The sequence below is a fragment of the Triturus cristatus genome, chromosome 4_1, assembly GCF_964204655.1.
Source record: "Triturus cristatus chromosome 4_1, aTriCri1.1, whole genome shotgun sequence".
In the NCBI taxonomy this organism is placed as follows: domain Eukaryota; kingdom Metazoa; phylum Chordata; class Amphibia; order Caudata; family Salamandridae; genus Triturus; species Triturus cristatus.
In genome coordinates this window covers 917,695,236-917,712,047 of record NC_140585.1, presented here as the reverse complement: position 1 = coordinate 917,712,047, position 16,812 = coordinate 917,695,236, and the positions used below count along the sequence as shown (strand labels likewise).

General features: G+C 44.6%; 1 protein-coding gene across 1 annotated transcript in view; it reads left to right on the top strand.

The window, feature by feature from the left end:
* The window catches only part of LOC146855807 (ADP-ribosylation factor 4-like), a 50,362-nt gene that overhangs the window by 19,644 nt on the left and 13,906 nt on the right, over positions 1-16,812 (top strand). The window contains exon 4 of the mRNA XM_085653726.1: positions 9,749-9,820. Within this exon, the coding sequence (XP_085509852.1) occupies positions 9,749-9,820 (72 nt within the window). The remainder of the gene's footprint in view (positions 1-9,748; positions 9,821-16,812) is intronic.

The window sequence follows — 16,812 nt, the reverse complement described above, 5'->3', positions numbered from 1 at the left end:
ACACTCGGCGCCAAATCCTGCTGCGCGGGTTTGCTTTTGAACAAAAGTGTTGTTAATTACCCGATTGATGTTTATGAATGGCGGCCATGTTTTCACATGTGTCTGACTGAGCCTTGTTTTGCTGCGGCGGCCCCTCGGCTGATTGTCGCGCTTGGTTTGGACAAATCTTTCACCTTCTCCACGTTCTCCTGCTCTTTCATTCCCTCCCCATTCACTTCTCCCTCCTCTCTCTTGTCTCCTTATCGCAGTCTCTCTTTTTCTCTTGCTTCCCTTGCTCGATCCATTTTTTTTTTTTTTTTTTTTTTTTTGAAAAACCTTTATTGACATTGCAAATAAAGACAAATATGGGCCTACAACCCTCGGGGTCGGCCGCTAAACAGTGAAAGTAACAGCGAGCAGATTATAATCACATGCAGCACCTCGGGAAGTCGATTCTCAATGCCAGTATTCTCTTATCCACTGAACAGCCCAAGAGGGAAACCAGGATATAAAAGGTTTTCATTTTACAATAAAGGATAGAAGGATCAGGTGGCAATCAAGTTCTCAACAGCGAAAATTGGCAGGCAGAATAGTGAACGTCAAACAGTAAATAGCAATCTATCAAATCAATGGCGCTGAAACAGGAAGTTCAGGATGTGGAGGGATATCACGAGCCGTTTGCGCCAGCAGTCTCCTGCCCTAGGACCCAGAAAACCCCACGGAAATGAGGCACAAATGAAAAACAATGATTGGCCACGAAGGAAACCTACCGCACTGACCCCAGAAAAGAAAGACAAAGAAGAATAAGAGAAGAAAAAGAAGGCCATAGAAACACAATAAGGGACTATAGAAGCCCCTCCCCCAACCCCCCACCCTGCACCTCTGCAGATGACTACGGCCCCCCCCCCCCCCGCAGCGTGCCTGTCGAACCAGACCCGAAATATAGAAGAAACAGAGAAAAAGGGAAAAGAGAGGAAATCCCCCCCTAACAAAAAAGGGGGGAGAAAGTAATAATAAACTGGAGGAGGGCCTTCAACCAGGCCCCCGGCTTCTCCCTCCCGCACAATATCTTCCTCCCCAACAAACATTAAAGCAAAAGTTCGGCCATGTCTGAGGGAAATGGGGAGCAGTATTCACCGACTACACTATTAGTTACATCGTGAAAGCACACAACCCCCAAGCCCGCCCGCCTATGAAATGACAACCTCTAAAGGATCAGCCTTATCCTTGGCCACTCTTTGCGAAACCACCAGTGCATACCCAGCGATCCATTATCATGTCCGAGGTTACAAGGAAGATGAGCGTCCAAAGTTGACCAGGAAGGGACACACACATGTGGGGAGGACGTTTCGGAACACCAACACAGTCATCATCATGGGAGATCACCTTTCCCAGAACTGCCCCAAGGCCTGCGCCACACACTAGGTCCAGGAAGGAGGAATCAGCCAGAGCAGGCGACCGTTGCGTGAAGATTGCCTGGGTCGCCGGATGCCACGCACGGGACAAAGTCTCCACCCTCCGCTCAAGTCCAAAATCTCCAGAACAGACCGACTCCACAGCCAGCCGACCACACGCTGCCACAGTGTCCAGAGTTTCCATCCGTCCCTTATTCACAGAGGCGGTCACGGTACTTTCCTCCTGTGAAAGGTGAGACAGTGCCTTATGTACCTGGGGACAGGAAGACCGCAATTGTTCCGACGCCAACACAATACCATCAAGCTTCCTCCCCAATACCCAAGCGCCATGAACCAGGGTGGAATGAAGGGCTCCGAGAGCATCGAGGAGGTCACCGTACCCCAGCACGGCCCCTCGCACTCGCTCCGCCACGCTCCTCTGCGCCACACACTCCCAATCTTGCTGCGACCCAGCGTACAGGATGGTAGAGTCCATCCCATCAAGATGGCCGCAGGGCAGGGCCACCCCAGATGGGGACCGGGCCTCAGTCGCAAGCACATCAAGTTCCATGTCGCTGCAAACAAGGGTCCGGAGGCAGACGAGATGTGTATCCAGTGTGTGGTCACAGGTGACAGTCGTTCTCCCCCTGGGCCAGCGCCTGCGAAGACCGGGAGCAGCCCGTGCAGATCGGGACGAGCCACAGGCCGCGACCGATCAAATCATTGGCGAGGGTCCAGGCGATCGCCGATAACCCCCGGAATCGTCACCCCGGGTATGCACCCGTCACGCTATTCTCGGTGATAGGAGTGACCACAGCGAGATTTAGGCCGATATTCGCGCCGCTTCGGTATTCCGACTCCACTCGGTCACCAATGGCCGCTGTTGTTGAACTGCCGCCCGGCCATGTTGTCCACTCGAGGTCCCGGCCCCAGGGCTGCCCAGGCCGCAAACTTCAAACGAGCATTTCTCGGGCGGTACCGCCGCTAGAAGCTTCAGGATCACACGATCGGTTGCCGCTCTCAATCACCAACACGGGCATGTAGCGCAGGCTGAGGATCTCATGCAGGATATCTGTGCGGGATGCGGAGATTCACAGAGCCGGGAGCCTACGCTGCCATCTCGGTCGCCATCTTGGCTCCTCCTCCCTTGCTCGATCCATTTGATTCTTTTCCTCCTCTCCTTTTCTCTCCCTCTCCTCCTATATTTCCCTTCTCTTTCTCTGTCTCTCTCCCCCCTCCTCCCAGCGAGCCTGTTATTTTCATTGTTTTTTTAGCTCTGTGAAGTCGCACCGATTAATGAGCGATTTTATACCCTCCGTATCTCCAGTGAAACCGAGCACGCGCGGCGTTGTGCTTTCTCGCCCCTCTCGTTCAGCCGTGTCATCGTTTTTCACTACAAACAGCCGTAATGAGTCTGCCCGGGACATAAAAAGGCAGCGTAAGCTTTATTCACCCGGTTATCGAAAGTGAATGGCATGGTTCAAACAGCCGTGGGCACCAGGGATTATAAATAAACAAGTCTCGCGCATCTTTTGAGAGCATTTGCTCTGGGCGTGAGCGTACTTATAGAACTAATAGCCCTTTACTTGCTTCAGGTATTTCATATAAAGATGACAGGCCTCGAGGGGCAGCGCGGGGCTGCAGAGAGAACATTTTTATTGCAGCAGGAGCAGGATGGTGTGTGGGGGTACCCCGGGAGACCGGTTTAGTCGGGACACAGAAGAGACGAGGAGCTGAAACACTACTAGACAGCACATTGTCGTTTTTCACATTTAGAATTTCAAGCAGGGCACAGAGTGATGTGCCCCAGATCACACGACTGGTTGGTCTAGTGCCGGAGCTGGGATTGTTACGCAGGGCGCCAGATTGAAACTGAGGTCCAGGCAGTAGTTTTGCCAGAGAACACATGTTTTCCCTGGGAAGGAGATTCTCAGTGACACATTGTTAAATCCCTTATCACATCACCAATCTTCACGTTTCCCTCTTTTAATATGTTCCTCGGAACGTGTTCCCTTTTTGTGGCGAGGGCTCATTGCGTGCTTCAGGGCGCCTCGTCGCGTTACCCCCAATCCAGCAATCCTGTAATGTCTGGCATTGTTCAGGAATCTTAAACTCGAAGCTGCCACCAGGAAGCCATTTTAACCCTCACTTCTTATGCGTGTCTCGCAGGCGCGCAACACCCATTGGACTCAAAGGGCTTCAGCCCCCCCCCTGTCGTGTGTGGCAGCCCGGGAGGAGACAGATTCCCGGCGCACACAAGGCCGCACCCGAGCACTTCACAGGTCTTTAAAAGACCATTTGGATGTTAATGAGGCCTCGCTGTTGTTTCACCCCTTCTAAGAGCCCCTGCAGCTCCATTCTGACTATTGCTTAAGGATTCAGCCCCCCCCCCCCCCCCGAAATTTTTTCTTAGCCCCCCCCCCCGAAATTTGGCTCTAGTTGCGCCTCTGGTGTCTCGTGTATATGTTTACTAAGAAGTCTTGTATAGCGCTGAGTTCAGGTATGCAGTCATTTTAGAGCGCTAAATTCGGCCACACATGCGCTAAGCAGTCCTCCACCCGCCAAACAGACTAGTAAACACACAGCCGTGTAACATGGCTACGTTTATTGAACACACATGCTTGTTAAAGATGAAAATGGAGTTGATATTATCATTAAGAACTTAATTTACAATGCAACAGTCTCGGCATTGTTAAAGTTAGAGCTATTGGCATTGCTCATGACAATGCTGTTTCTTTAAATGTTTTAAAAACAAAAAACATAAGCAAAAATAATGTCATGAGCAATGCCAATAGCTCTAACTTTACCAATGCCGAGACCATTGCATTGTAAATGCTTGTTAATTGATGCTGTCTGCTGCTAGTTTTACATTGAGACCCCCACCCAGCTTTAACCAACATCCCTCCCTCCTGTTGCTTGTTTAAATTGCCCTGCAGAAATGAGTTGTATAAACGGAGGGTTTAGTTATGCATGAGGGCAAAGAAAGATTAAACTTGGAAAAGACACTTTTTTTGGCAAATTCACATTAAATGTGGTTTTCCCCACAGTCACCCTTTCTTTTTTGCAGTCATTCTTTCTCTAAAACGAGTTTTGCAGCCATTCAGATGTTAAAAACAACTTCCACAAAGGTGAAATGTGGCACCTTTCAAACAACAAGATTCTATGTCCGCAGAGACAGACAGTTTAGCAATGCACTAAAGACACATTGTGGCCAAAAAGCGCTGTCTCTGAGGACATAGGAGGAGGTGCTGTTCACCCCACGTGAAACGTCATAATCTTTCCTGTTAGTTGTAAGATTATTTATCAAGTGCCTACCCTCCTCCTATGTCCGCAGAGACAGTTTAGCAATGCATTAAAGACACATTGTGTCCAAAATGCGCTGTCACTGCGGACATAGGAGGAGGGAGGGCACTTTATAAATCTTGTTATGCTTATTATATGTGCAGCAACAGCCCCTTGCATCTTTCATTTACTGTCACTTAATGCAGTTTTCTGGCTTTAACGCAGAGTGTTTTACTTTAACTCACATTTCAGTTGCTAGAATACAAAGCTTTAGAAAATCTAAATGTCACTGCTCTGTGATGGCCAGTCTTTGGTTATTCTGAAGTAGAGTTTATTGCTAAGTGTGAACACTACTCGCAAGCTTTTTTATGGGTGCTCCAGGAAGGAGACACACCTGATAAGATAAGGATCAGCAATCAAAGGCTATGTCTGTTTTCAAGAAACATGTGCTGCTTTTCTGTTATTATAATATGATACAGCTTGGAATTTTTGTCAAAAGCATTCATTTATTTTTTAACAAACATGTACGCGATAATTCCAACTCTACAAGCCTATCATAATAAATATTTGTGATATCTTCCAAGGTTTTTTTTCTTTAATATGGGATAGTGTGCTGCTTTTGTGTAAATGTTCCTTTTTTAATCTCTATTTTCTAAAGTGTCTTCAATATAATTCAAAAGCCAAGGGAACTCAAGACCTGTAAACAGGGCATATTAGGTGTAACCAATACATCTGGGCTATTTGTTATAAGCGAACAACCATAACCTACTGGTTTCTACAAAAGGACTCCTCCTTTACTCGAATAAAAAAAAAACCATATCTGCTCACTCAGGAACTATAAACAGAGCAGTTTTCTTTCCAGAAATTGTACGAATGTTAACATTGTTTTTCTGAAGCTTTTGCGTGATGCTTTCACAGTTTTTAAAGGAAGGCTTTTTTATATGTACTCCGCACTTCTGTAGATAGACATCAGTGCTGGCCGCGGAACGGGCGGGCGATTGGATGAGTCTTTAAAATCCAAAAAACAGAAGCGTGAGATTGATAATCATGTGTGGTTGCGTAGCGGCACAAAAGAGTATGGACACAATCTTGGGCTACCACGGCACATCTTGAAGGTTGCCTGCTGGAGTTTGTCCCGGCGGCTTTGATTAAAAGTGAATCTTTCAATCTTTAAACAGTGACAGTTGTATTGGCATTAGTGATATTGTCAAGTGACACAGCTGGCGCCAGGATAAAGTCTACACAAGCTCTCTTTCCAGGTCCTGAGGATAACCCCATTAATACATAATTGGGATTTGAAACGCGTAGACCGTTTTTTGTGACCAAACAAGTGTTCTGCAAAATATTTCGAGTATCGGGTCCACATTGGATTGTGTCAACTAATGAATTTGAGTTTCTTATTGACCTGAATACAGTACTGTTTGGCAAACTTTCTCCCTGGTTTGAGTTTCTCACATATTCCTGATTTATTGGTGTACCCTTCCAACCTCTCCCATGTGCTCCTTTCCTGTATTTTCTTTTTCTTTGACTTATTCTTTTCAGTTTTTGTTGGAATTTGAGCTTGCTCATGTCTTAAATGTTTTTAAATATGAAATGTAATGTAATTTCATATTTGTGAGTGTTATATTTGTATCATATGATTGTATTGTTTTGCGGTCCCAAAAGTATCTGGAATATTCATGAAAGTAGTAACATGAACTCGTTAATTCTGAAATTCTTTAAAACAGACAAAAATAAAAAGAAACATTTGTTTTACAATCACTGAGTGCCACATGTGATTGTGACGAATGAAGTGTGATAGATATCAGTATTGGCATTTGTTCTGGTGTGCATTATAGATTGGTCCGGCCTTACTGATTATGGGCCAGAACCCTTTATTGATTTGACGTAGGTAGACAACAAGCATTCAGCGCCACATAAATCAAAACCATGCCACACAATTCCACAGCACACAATTCGGGGCCACACAATTCCACACAACATAATTACAATCCACATATCGCTCAGCACCACATAATTCAACTCCACCTAATTGCATGATATTCAATACACATAAATACACTCCACATAAATACACTGACACATAATCCACATGCGTATACTCCACACCATGCCACATAATTCCATTCAACATATTTTCCCTGCACACTACATAATTCAACACCAAACCATATTATTCCACTCCAAAGCACAATTCCACTACCCATGTATTAAATTTAGAACACAGAATTCAACATCATACCACAAAATTCAACAGCACACCACATAATTAAACTCCACTACATAACAATCCACAACGCCATTCCACACAATTCCAATAGTCAAAACATCAAATTGCTATTCACACAATACAACTGCACATCATGCCACATAATTCCACTACACAAATCCGTGCCACACAATGCCACAACTAAGAATTCCAATTCAACCCACATAATTACACTACACACCACATACGTCCACTCCAGTCCATACCATAACACATACGTAAGATATTTACATTTACAACACCAATACCTCTAACTGTTATTTTTTTCCGCCCAAACACAGTTCTGAAGCTTAGCTCCTAACTATTTGTTCTTTTGTCACAAAAACACAACGCTATCCACACAGTTCCACGCCACACAATTCAACTCCACACACTTCCAATGCACACCACATAATTCAACACCAAACCATATTATTCCACTCCACAACACCATTCCACTACAACTCAACACAATTGCACAACACCCACACCACACAAATCCATTCCACATCATGCCACAAAATTCAACAGCGCACCACATAATTAAACTCCACTACATACTACTCCACAACACAAAATACCATTCCACCTAATTACACTCCATAACACACAATCCCACTCCACATGATTCCAGTACACTAAATACCATGATTACTATCCACATAATTCCACAGTACACCATACCACATAATTCCACTACACAAATCCTATCCATACCACACAATTCCACGCCACACAATTTCACAAATGACTAATCCAATACAACCCACATAGTTCCACTTCACACCACATACATACACTCCATAACACATAGGTAACAGACATTGCCATTTACAATGCCAATAGCTCTAACTGAAACTAATGCAAGACCGAGTGCTTTTTTTGTTAAAAAAAATATCTCAGCAGTAGCATAAGTAAGGGTGCAGTACCTTATATGGCTAATAGAGATCCCTTTATAACTCCACGACACCTAGTAACAGCCTGTTGTACTGCACCATCTTATTGCTTCGTGGATTTTCTTTTATTACTTATACTACTGCTGGGATATTTAACTAAATAAAATCGAACATGCCTCATCAATTGCAACGCGAATAGCTGACATTTTCAGTAAGGTGAGACCTATTGCATGGCAAATGCTTGTTTTAGTGGTTGGAAGTATCTGCTGTTCTTGGCTGTCTGTAAGCAACGCTTTTTTCCCTGTCTAATGAATGACTTGTTTTAAACGGTGCTTTAGCTACAGTGGTATTAAACTCCCTGTAAGCATAAATCTCCTTTTGGTGTAGAGTTTCCTGTATGCTGTGATGGTTATCCTTAGCATATGTCTCTATGCAGGCAGTGCTTTTTCGGAGTGCTGGAACCCTTAATGCACGCAGTTTGTCTGCTGCCATAAGGCTCCCTGCATAGAGTCCCTTTTGTGCTCTCCTTTATACATTCATGTAAGCAGGTGTGTTTTTCTCTCTCCTCTACTCTAGTTTATGGCTCCATGCTTGGATGGCTTTGCTCTGTTGGAGTATGGCCGCCTGCAGGCAGCACATTTTCTCCAGTAGTGTGTGCCTCCTTAAAACCCAGGCTTTTAAATGCTCGGTAAAACGGTTCCCTCCAAGCATCGCTTTTCTGCCTTCTAGCTTCATTTATGAAATGGCGTATCCTTGCTGCTAGCTGGATTATTGTAATCCACATTTTCTTCTAGTTTGTTGTAAGCACTACTTCTCCTTGCCCAGTGAGAGAGCTTCCATCAAGTTCAACTGTCTTCAAAATATGGAGTGAACTACAGGGTGTCTGTTGAGCCCAGGACTCTGACAAGAATGAGCACATGGGCTATCGCAGCCATTTGACAAGTGTCTTTAAAAACCAATAACTAGTTTCCACGTGCACCTGGCAAACATCCTTTTCATAAGGGGCCGCTGGGCATATTCAGCCCAGAATTTAAAAAAAAATTCTGAAAATGAAAGAAAGCCTGTAAAGATAATGGAATGCACACTCCCACCCACATACCTCTCTAGCTTGCTTACTTTTCTCACTTATTGTTGTAAATTTCACATATTAAAAGAAACTAAACATCTGGGGGCAATTTTTCCCTTTTAGAAAATGTTGGGCTTTCTCACAACACATTATGCAGTGCAAAGCCCCTTCCCCCTGCACATCGTGGACATTTTAGCTTACTAACTATAACCTTCCACGATATTTTACATAACCTTGCATGAGTTCCGACGAAATAGTTTGCTTCACCTTTAGAGGTGGACTTAAAAAAATGTCTTTGAAGCTCGTAAAAATGTGAATAGTCACTTTTGTCTTCTGTAATCTGGCTACCCATTTTCATTTTTTCTCCATTGGATGTCCCTGTAAACTGTACTAACATATACTTGGTTATGGCTACCTATCAGGAGTTAAACTCCAACCCTACCGCAACTAACCTGCTCTATCACTAAAACAGTTTTTCTTCTTTTTGGTCTGTCTCATTTAAAGATGTTTTTCTCTTTTGTACATTTTTATCTCAAAGCTGTGTTTTCTCCCTCCCCATTTCTCCCAATCAGTAGTCCTTTTCTTTTTAGTATGTAGACAGATGTAAGCAGTGCCTTTCTATTCCAGCCTTTGATTATCTGTAAGCAGTAATGTTATCTTCACTTCTCTATGGCTACCGGCAAACCGCTCTTTTCTAATCTAGTTGATGGCAACATGTAACTAGATTCTTCCCTTTGAAATCGTGCTCTAAGCACTGTCTGTCTCGTTTTGTAGTGCTTCCCATATGATGTACCCCCCCCCCCCTTTCTGGTGGGTTTCAATTTAGGCAGTGCACTTTTCCCCAATTTTGTTTTACTCTAATCAGATGGTTCTTTGTCTCCAGGGTCTTATCTTCGTAGTGGATAGCAATGACCGAGAGCGAGTGCAAGAGTCATGTGAGGAGCTCCAGAAGATGGTAAGTACTTCATGCTGATTCTTTGGAAGGTACAGTTCTGCTTGGGTGTGAGACAGTAATGAGCACATCCATTGATGTCTGCTCATCTCATGCATGTCAGTTATCAGTTTCTGTAAAATTCTCAGCGTCTGCGATTAAACACCTATCTTACCCCTTTTCTTATGTTTGAGGGCATTCGGAAGTCACTGCTGTTGAGGGTGGCTCTGTGTGTTTTTGTTTGGTCTTTAATTTTTTTGGCATTTTCTTGAGACGAAGCGTGGAAGCAAGAATTCTAACACTTGAGTATAAAGTTTGGGCAGTAGGGCATTCTCTCAATCTGTCAGAGCGTCCACTTAAACACATTTGAACGTAACTCATTGAAGCAGTGGATTTTCTGCCAGTGCTCTGTTACTGCTGTATATCCTATTCTAATTCATGTAAAACCTGAAATGTAAATGCAACCTCTCGTCATATACCCAAGTCCTTGCAACAAGAGGCAGTCAAAGCAAAAAGTGTAAGATCCATTAAGGGAATTGTAAAACTGCTTAACACCATGATACATCATGTTTGGGGCAATCTCTCTTCCAGATGACTGAGAAGGATCCCATGGGTTTACTTCTGTATCTTTCCATTTGTGGTGGTAGACCAAGTGACTCAAACATGTTTTTTCTTTAGATCTCATTAAGGAGTGCACTATGGCTAAGTCATTCCTGCATTAAATTCGACACAAATATTATTTCGAATTCGCATAAACTTTATTGTAGTCATTCAGGTATGCCACATGCTCCTGTGTTGAAGTTTTATGATTGTTGTCTGCTTCTGTGCTGGAACAGTATATATTATTTTTGCATGACCAGAATTTTAAATTTAACAGATGTACATGCAATTAACCTATTTGAAGTTGTTGGTCCCTTTTGGTTCCAATGGTGCCAATAACCTTATCTAATCAATAGTTTTTAGTTTTTATTTCTCAACCATATTGTAACTTAATTTAAGGTTCCTTTATTTCTTTTCATTGATTTTTTGTGGGTTTTTCCATCCTACGGACCACAGTAAGCGGGAAGTTTGCAGACCTTATGTGATAATGATTTTTGCCTGCTAACATGCCTTTGCAGTTCAAAGCCTGTGTATAGCTCTACCCGTTGCTTTGGACTTTTGGTGGTTAGATGTGGGAGATGAAGGATCTGGTTCAAACCTCCGGAGTGTGCCTTTGTTCCTACTCAAGCTCACATTCTATTATGTTGGTTCTACAGTTCGTAGTCTCAATTTTTTGAGGGCTGAGGGGGTTCCCAGCTTGCCGAAACAGACAACTAGTTGGCAGCAGCCTGCATGTCCAGACCAATGCCACACTTGTTCTGCTTCTCCATTTGCTGGATGCATTTGCTTCGGGCTGTTCAGCTTGAGTTCGTAATTCCCCATGCCAACACTGCGTTTACAGTACTCTTTCACACATTGTTTTTCTGTAATTAACAGTCCTGTAAATCTTGGTCTTATTTCGGCACATTTGCTGGACATTCAGAGACCGAGGTCAGGTGTTAAGCTGTGTCTTCAAGGGAGCCTGGTGTTTGTTTTACATTCAGCTGACTTCAAAGTGAGCGCGTTTTACAGCAAAGAATAATGCAGGATACTTTCTCAATGGAGCATGCTTCAGCCCTTTTAAAAATGTTTTTTTATTTTAGACATAGCCATCTCAAAAGGTATCTTTCTTCAGGTGCACAAAACATTTGCCTTTCATTCGTATGGGAATTGATTGGCATTGTCAGGGTGGGTAGAAGCATGAACATTTCTAAAATCACGTTTGAAACTGTTACTGACAAAAAAAACTTGCACTTGCACTGCTTTAATCTGATGCACTAGTAATACTTGGCTTAAACAGTTCTGCATGTGAATCAAATACATTTTTGCTGACATGTCTTTATATTTACTACGTTTTTTGCAAAATTCCTCTTCTTTGGTGAGTCAATTTATTTTGTGAGACTGCCTTTGTAGGAACAAAGTACAAAACTGCGTTTCAGTGTCCATTTCGGCCAAACATATGGTAATCTTGGGCAATATACACTGTTTATGGCTCATTCACTGTTAAGCACAAGATGAGCTCTTTTCACAGGAAGGAGACAGCCACATTGAAACACAATTACACAATGCTTGATTTTCACTTTGATGTGTAAAGCATATGCTTTTTTTTTTTATTACCTCTGTGGCAACTCGTTTTGGAAAGTTGGATAGGTTTAACCCCTTGTGTGCGCACGACGGCTCCCGGCCGTCGTGCATTACGGTGGGCGTGGGCGCACGACGGCTGGGAGCCGTCGTGATCGCGAACACCGTTTATTTCTCCCGCACAGCGGGAGAAATAAACCCGCACGCAAGGGGTTAAAGTCACTTTTTATTCAAGCTTTGGTTTGTTTAGCTGCGCAGTCATTATGTATAGGTCTGCAACTGTGCCTTTTGTGGAATACATGTATTACTGGATATAAACTATTCCTTCTTTTATCCGTGCAAGCAATAGGGTCATGATTTGAATGGTGCAGTAGCACAGGGGCCAAAATGTCTAGGGAACTCACTGAACACCAATTATTGCTATATTTTAATACTACCACGAACCCTGAACCAGCTCTGGCCACCATCTCCCCGCTCCCTAGTGACCATCTGCTGTCCCGGTGCTCCCTGTGGGGCAGTGCGAGCGCTGCCTCCACCACCGTCACCGCTGTGCTTCCTGACGCTTCCGCCCCCCCCCCCCTCATGGGCTCCCTCCCACTCGGGCTTCCTCCTACGTAGGCTTCCCCTTCTCACGTACCACACTGGCACACCTTAAGTGTACAGATTACCTTTTTTTCACAGTATGGGCAGCTTTTATAAACTAGCATTGGCATAGCCAATAGGTCTCGCTTTTGGGACCTTATAAGTATTTACTTATGCAGCACAATATCCTTGGTGCAACAACCTCAACTGTTGCATGGCTAAAAACTTATAAGATCCCAAAGGCAAGATCTATTGGCTATGCCAATGCTTGTTATAGATTGTACTGGCATTCATATCATGTTGTGTTTTCAGCTTTTTAACTGTTTTGGTGCTGATAAATGCTTCAGACATTCCAGTAAGTTAACTCTGTCTACTCTGTGCTACAGATGCCAAGGGTTGAACAGAGCTTTAAAGCATAAAGACCTAACTGGCACCAGTGAGGAATTGAGTCATTATTACTTTAAGAGGGCTCCCACCCACTTAAACTAGTTACCCACTTTATCACAATTGTGTAAAATGCATATTCGTCTTTTAGTATTTAACACAAAATGTGTCCTCCTGTTAATGTTTGATGCGCGGCAGCTAAAAATAACGAGAAAAACACACAAGTGCTGCAAACAGCTGTTCACGTTCTGGTTGTTTTTGCGCATGGCGATGTAATTACAAAATGTGGTGTAATGGCAGAATTTCCTATATGAAACATAACACAAAATCCCCATAATTATGCAAATCACACTGCTATAATTAGTTTTTAGCCTCCGCCATCCAGAAGTTTAACATTATTTGAAAAGGCCCGAGTTCGGGCTAGAAAGGAGTCTGTGTAGATATAGGTCTGTGTTTACATCGTCTGGCGTCACTGTCGGCGGCCATACAAGGGTCCTTGTGTCAACATCAGAAGTGGTAAAGCTGGTTAGCGCCAAACTCTCGTCTCCAAGGAGCTATGTACATGTTTTTTGTACAGTGTTTCTTTTGTACATGTTACTGACACAACTCAAACTAAATCTACAAAAGTATTTGGGGGGGTCTGGAGAAGGGAGAAGCGGGGGTGAGATTACCTCAGAAGGGTGATGTGCGTGGGGCAGAGAGGAACGTAGAGCGAACAAGGGACAAGGAGAAGACCAGAGGTGGCGGGAGGGCCTGGAAGCGGGCGCTAAGGCGCCTATGGTCCGCCCGAGGGAGGGGATAATGTCAGGAGGAAGTGTGGAGAGAGGCAGGGGGTGGAGAGAGGGCCTTAAGGCCCCAGAGAGAGGGGCTAATGTCAGAAGGAAGCGCTGCAGGTGCAAAGTGATGGGTGGAGAGAGGGGCTAATGTCAGAAGGAAGTGTGGAGGGGGTGGAGGGAAGGGGCTTCTGGTCCACCCAGGAAGATCATCATGTCGGAAGGAAGTGCTGCGGGTACAGAGAGACTGGGTGGAGAGAGGGTCAGGCGGTCTCCCACCCGCAGCGGCCTCCAGCAGGCAGAGATGCGCTGCGTGTGTTGTGTGTGACGGCCGCAGCTGGCTGGGAGATGTTTACTGCAGTGACCCGCCCCACAGCACCTGAGGCCCATACACGAGTTATTCATCGCGGATGCACAACGGATGCGGGTGCCCCCACCTCCGCTTGGGTCATGTGCCCCCTCCCCATCCCACCTCGGATAGTGGTCAGTCAGTCACGCTGGTGCCCCCACCTCCACGTGGGTCCTGCCCCACCCCATGTGCTCAAAGGTGAACACTGGCACAGGTAGGCATCCTCAGAGACGGCCAGCTCCAGACTGTGTGTGGACACGCTCCTACACACACGCGCTTTCACACAAACCTAGTCAGACACAGCCCCCCTCCCCCCTTCCCGGCAGTGGTCATACACTCACGCTGGTGCCCCCACCTCCGCTTGGGTCCTGCCTTGCCCTGTGTAGTCACGGTGGACACAGGAGCAGCGGCTGTTGAGCGGCCGCAGAGACTCTAACGGTACAGTAACAGCAACATGTACTAAAAACATTGACCAAGACAATAGATTTCGCATAGGCAAAACCTATTGACTTGGCCAATGCTTGTTCTTTATTATTACATATAATACGATCTTGAAACACCTTCGGGATGTGCACTGTATGAAAACATCCCCAACGTTTGATTTGACTAAAATGTCCGTGTAGAATAGCAACCCAGGCCATTCAAAGGGTGCACATAACTGACTTGCCTCCTTTTAGGTCTCGCCTACGCAGTGCGCATGCGCTGCATAGGAGGGCCTTTAGCCGTCGCTCTGCTCATTTTGAAGCACACACTCGTGCTTGTGGCAGCCTCCACCTTGCGGGAGCGAGTAGCGGCGCTCCACAAGCACGAATGCAGTGCTTGAAAATGAGCAGACTGCTCTCCTAAGCGCGCGCGCACCACTCTCAGGCTCACCTCCTGCTCTCCCCCTCCCCCCCCCCCCCCGCGCATACCACTCGTGGTCTGTGTATTTTCAACAAGCGCTTCAGGCTATCTATAAAATCTTTTGTCCTTTACTCTAGTTAACCTCCCTCCGATCACCATTCTCCCACTCCCCCACCTTCTCCCGGTCACCCTCACCCTCTCCCATGAGACCTCACCTCCAGTTTAGCACCAGAATGGACGATTAAAGAAAACTTTTTTATTTCTGAAAATGGCATCATTGCTTTTATTTCTGAAAATGGCATCATTGCATACATGCCACCAGATGCGCGCTTTCCTTAAACTAATTTTGTGCCTCTCGTGAACCTCCTTTTCCTCTTGTTCCCCATCCATTTGCCATTTGTTCCCCCCGCCCCCCATTTGTGATCCCAGTGGGTGGCCCTTTCGGGCTCAGAGGTCATCCAGCCGGTTTACACACATTTGCCACTTCTATCTTGTTTACAATTATTTATAGTGGTTCTTGCGATGCATTTGCCAAAGCTATATAAATGGCTTAACGCTCTCTGCACACCATGATGTAGCTGGACTAGAAACAAACCCGCTGTTGAAGATTGCGTTATTTTACTCAGGTGTGCGCATTGGCGAGTTTACAATAATATTTTTTGTCACAAGGAGCGTTCGAATAGTGCTGCTCGGTCTATCCTGTTCTGAACCGGTAGTTTGGAAGCCTCGTACGCCTGGCGCACTTTGATCCCATGTTGTGTGGAGTCAGGAAGTATAAGATGTGTGATATAAACCAGTGCGCGCCCTTAAAGGCCACCGTATATTAGGATGGGCATTGCTTTGGAATCCTCGGAGCTCCGAGTCCCAGCTCTGGTTTGCATTGATCAAACGGTGCTGTCTGCACCTGGAAGGCTTCAGAACAGATGTGATCCATGGGGGCTGCATTGCTTTCGAACAGATGCAGAACGGACAAACGCACATGAAATTGCACTGCATGTCAAGACCGTTTTCAAGCGCTAAATATGGTTATCATGAGTGAGTAAACAACCAAAATAATTACGTTACCAAACTGACAGCATAAATAATGGTTAATTTCAAATGTACACAAACACACGTCTATGTGAAAGCTGCAGACAAAGCTCAGGTTTTCCTCCCTCAGTTTTCAACTAGTTAAAGAAGCATTTGCAATGCAATAGGTCTCGCATGTACGCGAGTTTAAGCTATTGGCATTCTAAATGACAATGCCTTTTATTTGTTTTAAAAACAAAAATGAAAGGCATTGCCATTTACAATGTCAATAGCTCAAACTTGTGTAAATGCGAGACCTATTGCATTGCAAATGCTTGTTTCAGTATTGCCAGTGTCAGGCTGATTAGAAGCATGAACGTTTCAAAATTCCTGGTTGAAAACTATTCCTTAAAGAACTTGCAGTGATTACGTCTGATTTAATACTACTAAGATGTAAAGTTCTTCATGTGAATTAAATACATTTTCGGAATTTTTGAAGAGACTTTGAGAATGTCTAGTTACTTGCTTTCTTTCGTCCTGATTAACTTACTAATAAATGCTTGCTCATATTGAACTGGGGGTCGCATGCAATGATCAGGAGAGTGCTTGTGGCCCCCATGCAATAGATACTGGGACATTATAGTACAGATTATACAGCAACACTGGCTTTAGTGCAGCAGCTGCAAGTATTAAAAAAAAAAAAAAAAAAAAAAAAAAAATTCAGTAGTGTCATGAAGCTTTTTTTTCCTTTACTTTCAGCCATTTGCAACCTGGCTAAAAAAAAATTCCCAAAGATCTCGCATAGGCAAGACCTATCTGTTTTGCCAATGCTTGTTAAACTTTATGTTCAAGAAGATCACTGAAATACTTTACATTTAATAATTTGGTTCCAGGTGAAATTCACACGTTTGGTGGGG